General features: G+C 32.8%; 1 protein-coding gene across 1 annotated transcript; it reads right to left on the reverse strand.

Annotated features, from left to right (window-relative positions):
- Positions 1-301: 301 nt before the first annotated feature.
- On the reverse strand, positions 302-1,714 carry LOC120128853. The gene is made up of 2 exons (XM_039146472.1): positions 695-1,714; positions 302-616 (listed from the first exon to the last, which is right to left on the reverse strand). The coding sequence occupies exons 1-2, from the start codon at positions 1,712-1,714 to the stop codon at positions 302-304; spliced, it is 1,335 nt and encodes a 444-aa protein (XP_039002403.1).
- Positions 1,715-7,648: the final 5,934 nt, after the last annotated feature.

The raw sequence follows: 7,648 nt of genomic DNA on the forward strand, positions 1-7,648 counted from the left end.
AATAGAAGTTGCGAAAGGCTGGTTGTTGGATGGCTGCGTAGAAACAGTTTAACATTTTTGTATTGGTTTTAACCAAAATTACAGGAAAGGTTTCTTGAATGAACTTCACCTATTCATGTAACAAAATACAAACACGGAATACTCAAAGATGCGACACCAACAAGTTGGATTGAAGATTAAAATTTACGGTACACGGAAAGAAGTGTTGCAAAACCAAACTGTCCTAGACTAAATCTTTACACAGGATCAAGTAATTATGTTACAACGCAAGAGTGAAAGTATCGATATAGCATCTATCTCATCAACAGGTTTCGGTTAGGCGTTGGCCAAGGTAAACAAGATGCCAGGTGAGAGCCATTAGTGTGAGAATATTAAGCACCGATGAGTTTGTGTTTAGCTTCTTCAACCTCATATTCAGCCTAACCATTCTTGGCTTCATCACTTCATCTTCCGAACCGATGGGTGCTGCTGCGGGTGCCGGTAAGGGGCCTTTCCTGCTAATTTTAGATGCTGGATCTGCAACATTTGGTGTCTCAATGGTCCTGCTCCCCTCTGCCGCAAAGTCAGGTCTTCCTCTCCCTTCTTCCTTCTCCATTTTAATCCTCTCAAACATCACCTGCAATGAAAATCCAATATGTTAAAAGTATCAAAAATTGAATATTCAGACAGAAGCATAAGAAATTAAGCAAGTTACCTTAGTAGCATTAGGCTCCAAATACAGTGCATTAACCAGAACCATGAAAAGGGATGACAAAAGATTAAAAGATTGAAACATCTCTGGCCAGCTTGAGATCGATTTTTTCCTGTGCCACAAAAAGTGCCCCAACAAAGCTAACCCAATACTATAAGCCATTGCCCTGAAGTAAACAGGGTATATCTTGCTCTGCACCACTCCGAACTGCTGTCTCGGGAGATGTTCTGCCAGTACATAGCTCGAAATGAACGTAACCCACACACTCATCCCATACGCTGTAGCTAATCCAAGTAAGTTAGCCAAACCCATCACTGTATTCAGCGCCTCCATTGAAGTGATGTACTTCAAGCCGTCAAATAACTTGTCTGTAGCTCGTTGTGCTTCCTCGGCCTTTTTTTGAATGTTTTGCACTCTCTCTGCTCCATTTTTCACTATATCATCCCCCATCGTCTTGGCCTTGTCCTTTGCTTCTTTCACAGTGTCCTTAGCCTTATCGATGGACTCCTTCGCTCTTTCTTTAACATCTTGGCCCGTTTGCACCACCGCCTCTTTTGCTTTGTCTATAGCATCGCCGACAGCCCCCTTTATTGGATGTGCAGTCTCCGAAACCATGTCTTTAACCTTGTCTGAAGCTTCGTCTTTAACCTTGTTAGCATCATGTGCTGTCTCTGAAATCTTATCTTTGGCTTTTCCAAAGGCTGTGGAGGTTATGTGAGTACATTTACCGAAAGCATCACAGATAAGTTCCCCCGGTGAATGCTTCCGGGAACCATCTTTGTCACGGCCAACGTTGGGAAGCGCGGGCGCTGCTTCTTTCGTAGTTCCGTCCACAACATATTCCCTTGGTTCTGTCTGCTGCTGTAGCGACGGGGATGAGATGGAGACTTTGGTGTTATGTTTGCCATCTTCGTCGTATTCAACGACTACGACCCTATGACCATCTTTCACTATAACGGAATCTTTCACTGCGGCTGCCGGTGAACTCAGTAGAACAAGACTCAAAGCCAAAACAGCTATCATATTTCTCATAATCATAATGAAAAGAAAAGGTTGCATTTTTATTGGAGAGATTTTGGTTTTAAAGATGCGGGGGACGAAAAAGGAGAAGACTTGTGGATAATCCACGTTGCATGTAGTACTGGAGAAACCGACGCGATTGCACTGACTCGACCAGGTTTTGTTTAAACGTGGCGGCATTTCGGGGCTTTGTTGGGCTGTTATGACAACGCCCGTAAAGAAGACAAGTCTTAGGAGCGGTCCTCAAGTGTTGTAATGGATAAGCAAAGCAATAGAAATATAGGATAAAAGATTTAGCTCAGTGCTCATTCAGCAGCCTGATTCTTTCGGAAACGTCTCGCACTATGTTCAATTCACCGATAACACACCAATTCCACCTGTACTTTGGTTTTAGAACACCGATCTTATCTCACGCACATACATTCAAAGTTTTTATTAAGGTTCTGAGTGTGATTAATTATATTTATAAAACATGTATATGTTATTATTAATTAACTTTTTTAAATAGATATTATTAAAAAATGGGTAAAAATATTTATTTTTGTACCTATGTTTATGATAAAATTATTTCAGTATTTTGTAAAAGTTAATAAGATCAAATTATATTAAATCTGTCTCACATGTGTCTTATATTAAAAATTTAGATACAAATATTATGAATGATTTTTATTTATGAATGTCAATTATAATTAAAACTTATGTATTAAATAAGATTTTAATTTATTTTATTATTATAAATTTCATATCTATTAGAACTAAAATTTTATATAATATATATTCTTTATATCTATACCTATAGAATTTGATTGGAAATATATATATATATATATATATATATATATATATATAATATTATAATTTTTAGGTAAAAAGATATCAGAGCCCTTAAACTTTTAAAAAAAATCAATGTGATCATCTTATTGTTTTTTCCCATAACGTGACCTTCCAACTCAGAAAACAAACTTAATGTAGCCTTTTGACCAATATTTTCCATCGTTGACTATTACGAGGTTGATGTGATAGTTTACAGTGCTGACGTGACAATCTACAATAGTTAATGATGTAACATATAACATTACTGATGGATTAAATTAGTTTTTTTGGTTTTTTCAAAGGTTAAATTGATTTTTTTAAACTCGACTTATTTAATTTCTTTAAAAAGAAAATGTTATTTTAAATTTTAAATATAAAATTATTAAGATATTAAAAAAGTAAATATAAAAATATATTGAATATACAATTTAAAGACACTAAAACTATTATAAAAATTAAAATGTTTTGAATATATATCATAGGTTATAAAATGATAATTTATAAGTTATTAAAAATTAGAAAATATTTTTAAAAAGATATATTATACATAATATATACATTTGATATATAGGGTCATCAACAACACTTATACAAAGTATTCTTATTAGATTAATCGAGACTTATAAAATTTAAATTATTCGAGCCTTACAAATTTTGGATTAGTCAAAACTTGCTATACTTTTAATTTTATTTTATGTCGAAACTTATTATATAATTATCTTTTAAATTATTGAAGAGTTAAAAAGATAATTAGAAAAACATAATAAGTTTTGAATAATCCAAAAATTATAAGTCTCGACTAATTTAAATTTTGTAATTCTCAATTAATCTAGTAAGAATGATTTGTATAAGTGTTGGTGATATGCATACATGTTAAATGTAAATGTTATGTATAATATATCTTTTTAAAAATATTTTTTTAACTTTTAAATAATTTATAAGTAATTGTTTTATAACCTATGATATATATATATATATATTCATTTTTTTAAAATTTTGATAATAGATTTAGTATTTTTAATATGTATACTTAATTTTCAGTAATTTAATTTTTATTATTTTTATATTTAATTTTTTGAATACTTTGAATAATTTTATATTTATGATTTAAAAATAATTTTCAGTTTGTAAAAGAAAATTAAATAAACCCTTGAAGTTAAAAAAATCAATTTTCCTTCGAACAAAACCAAAAAAATAATTTAACCTATTTGCCACGTTATCAATCACCATGAATTATCACGTCAATATCGTGAACCATCATATTAGTATGGTAATGATCAACGACGAAAAACGTTGGTCAAAAGATCACATTAGGTTTATTTTCTAAGTTGAAATAGAACAAAAATAGAAGGTAACATTGATTTTTCTAAAATACAAGGACGTTTGGTGCATTTTTATCATATTTTTATATTCTCTTATCTCTTGCTTCTTGTTATTCTTCTAACTTTATTTTCTTTATTTCATTACATTATAATATATAATATCAAAATTCATGTAATATTCTATAAAAGTCCTACATTATATTTTATATTAGATAAAAAATTTAAAATATACATTAAAATTTAAATGCATAAGAATAATATATTTTTAATAATAAAATATAGTTAAATAATTATTATTAAACTCCTGAAAAAATTTAAAACTTTTAATTCAACCCTCAAATTGTTTCATTAAGCGGTGCATGAAATATATATATATATATATACATATATATATAAACTAATCAAACAATGTGTTGAAATCCTAATCGATAAGGAAATCGATTTTCAAATTGTTTTCCTAACTACAATGAAATTATATGGTGTATATGTATATATAAAGAACATCCAAAGTGAATCGATTTGTAAAGATGAAAGTACCATTGTTCATATGGACTAGTTACTGATAGGTTGTAGATAGTTACTGCAATACTGTCTATGTCATTCACTTATTCTCGATAGAGATTACTGCTTCCAATCTTTCCTCACAGAGCTTATTGCTCTCTTCCAACACTTCTTCAACAAACTTTTCAAAATCAAACGATTCCACCTGCGCGTTATATTAGGGCTAATCCAATAACTAAATAATAAATGAATCGGTAAAGTTTAATTCATTCTTGAGCTGGCTTACTACCTCATTACCTATTTTTCAAGAATATGAATATGTTGCAAGTCACTGTTAATTGTTTGATTCATCGCTGTTTTCTTCATGATGTTCGATTCTCCATCCAACCTTGGCGAATCAATGGAGCTTTCAAACCCTAAAAAGATTGCGCTCCCCTTAATTACCACCTACTCCTCCCCTATAAATACCACCTCACACAACTCTCAAACCACACCAAAAAAACATTATCCTTCTTACTTTTATCATTCCTTCTAACAAGTTTTAAGTATGTTATGTTATTATTTTTAGAAGGTAAAATTATTTTTATTATATTATAATTATTAAATAGTGTATTATTCTATTATTTGACTGTGTTAATTTTTTTATGTTTTGCAGTTATAAAATGAAAGATGTGTTGCTGCTTTTAGATAGAAATCATATCTCGAGCCATTTTACGGATACAATAACAGTTTGTAATTATGTTATGTTAATTATTTTGAATGTTTTATTTATTAATATTTTAGTATTAGTTTATATTTTAATTTTTATACTATTTATTTAATTAGGGGAATGACTGTATATTAGATCCATTTATTCGTAACGCTAAGTTAGAGATATTGAATCGTGTCTGGTCGTATTTAACAGAGGTTGGATTCGGTTACATAACTAGATATGAAGGGCATTGTAACCTTGAATTCAACCTTATTTCTACACTGGTATAGAGGTGGAGACCAGAGACACACATTCCATCTACCGTGTGGAGAGTGTATTATTACGTTGAATGATGTTTCCTTACATTTGGGGCTTCCGGTAGATGAGGATGTTATTTCTGGTGTGACGGATGGTGATTGACATTCCTTGTGCGAGGAGTATCTTGGAGGTATCCCACCTAATTTCAACGGTGGTCGAATATCGTTGTCATGGTTGGCTATAAATTTTCGACAATTGAGCGACGACTGTTCTGAGGAAGAGGCTAAAATATTTGCTCGGGCTTGCATATTACGACTCATAAGAGGGATCTTGATGCCCGGAAAATCTCGCAACCAAATTCATTATATGTGGTTGCATCACCTCGCCGATTTTCGAGTTGTCGAGTCATTCAGTTGGGGCTCCACAGTTTTGGCATCTCTCTATAGAGAAATGTGTCGAGCAACTGATTATCGAAAAAATGCTACCGGCGGATGTCTCCCACTTCTACAGTCATGAGTATGGTATCGTATGCCCTTTTTATGTCTGGTGGTGAAGAACACATTAGTCTTCCTGTTATTGTTGAGCTAATTTCAATATCGAGTTCGTATATAAATAATTTTTTTGAGTGTATAATGAATATATTTTTTATACTGAATAGGTGGTCATGTGTAAGGAAAGATCATCGTGAAATACAAGACGAATTAGAAGAAATTCTATTACTCATTGATAAAAAAAAGTTGGTACACGGGTATGTATTTAAATTTTGTTATTTACCTTTAATTATTATTATATAATTAAAATATTATTTTGATAAGAATTATATATATTTGTTGTAGTTTCAATGGAGTCATTATGCTACTGACGAAATGAGGCATTGTTTCGCACCTAATATGAGTGGCGCACTAGATGTATGGATAGCGGTGGTCCTTCTAATATGTTATGCTATTGTAGAGTGGCATCCGACTGATCACGTGCTCTTGCAATTTGGTTTCGTATAATCTATTCCAGAAGCACTTATGAATCTCGACAATTTGTATAACACCGATAGACGGGGAAAAAGAAGTCAATTGGCTGATGAAACATAGCGAGTGGATGATGATGTGGGAAGATCGACGTGGACGTGTTCCCTGTAGAAAGACGATTCAAGTTGATCAGTATTTAGTTACAGATGACTACTACCAGTGGTTTTACACGAACGGTAAGTCGTTCCTACTTTCTGAGGAAGCACGAGCCCAAAATATTCATCGACGTCGAGAAAGGCATCCACCGTCACAGCTGTACCGTCTCCCGACTAGTGGATGGAGAACAGGCGCTTCCAGTTCGTCTTCAGCTGTAGCACCGAAACCATCATAACATCCACCATCTACACTAGGTTATATTCAGTAACCATTTCAGATGGGGATGCAACCATTTCGGATGACTCCACAGCTGTTTCAGAAACCACCGCATCTATTTCAGATGCCACCACAGCAGGTTCTGATGCCATCACAATAGGGTTTTATGACCCCTCCATGTGGATATTACAGTTCCATGCTTGTAGACTCAGTGTGGGCTTCATATGCATCATATTTGGCAGGTGATGCGCCACCACAGACTTAGACACCTCCGACACAATTTGAGCATTCATCGATGTCTATGTTTTCACAGTTTTCATAATTTTCTATGTGCGGTGGGATGGTTAGTCATACACCTCCAGAGTCCTTATTCTAAAGAGGTGGTACATCGTCATCTATCCATGATCAACAAAATGTACATGTTGTTGTTGCTGATGATGAGAGTAAGGAGAAAGAACAATTTATACGAAGAAACTCTCATCGAAATAGACAACCATCACCCTGTGGAACATATTCGAGACGCAGACATCGGTAGACTTGTTTAGTTTGTAATGTTTTCGTTGAATAAATATTTTGATATAACACTAAATTGCAAAATTGTTTTTGGACTTAATTGAATTTATCAAAAAAAACATGAAAAATAATTCAAAGTCCCAATTAACTTGAAAAATATATTTTAAATGTTTTTCGAATTAGTTGAACCTTTTCAAAAAAAAACTAGATCATTTTCACACTTTAAAGTTAAGTTTCCAAGGATTTTTGGCTCAAAGGATCGATCCCCTAGAAAAAGGATCGATCTATTTAACCAAAGAATTGATCCCCTTTAAAAAAGATTGATCCCTTAGACAACAGTGAGTTTGAGATCGATCCTTTCACCAAAATGATCGATCCCTCAATGAAAATGATCAATCTATTACCTTAAAGGATCAATCCCTTTGTTACTACGGACAAAATATTTGAAAAAAGATCGATCCCTTTTAATAAAGAATCAATCCCTTGTGCATTAAATATTGTTTTT

Source organism: Hibiscus syriacus, unplaced genomic scaffold (assembly GCF_006381635.1).
Source record: "Hibiscus syriacus cultivar Baekdansim isolate YM2019G1 unplaced genomic scaffold, ASM638163v2 tig00110482_pilon, whole genome shotgun sequence".
NCBI lineage: Eukaryota > Viridiplantae > Streptophyta > Magnoliopsida > Malvales > Malvaceae > Hibiscus > Hibiscus syriacus.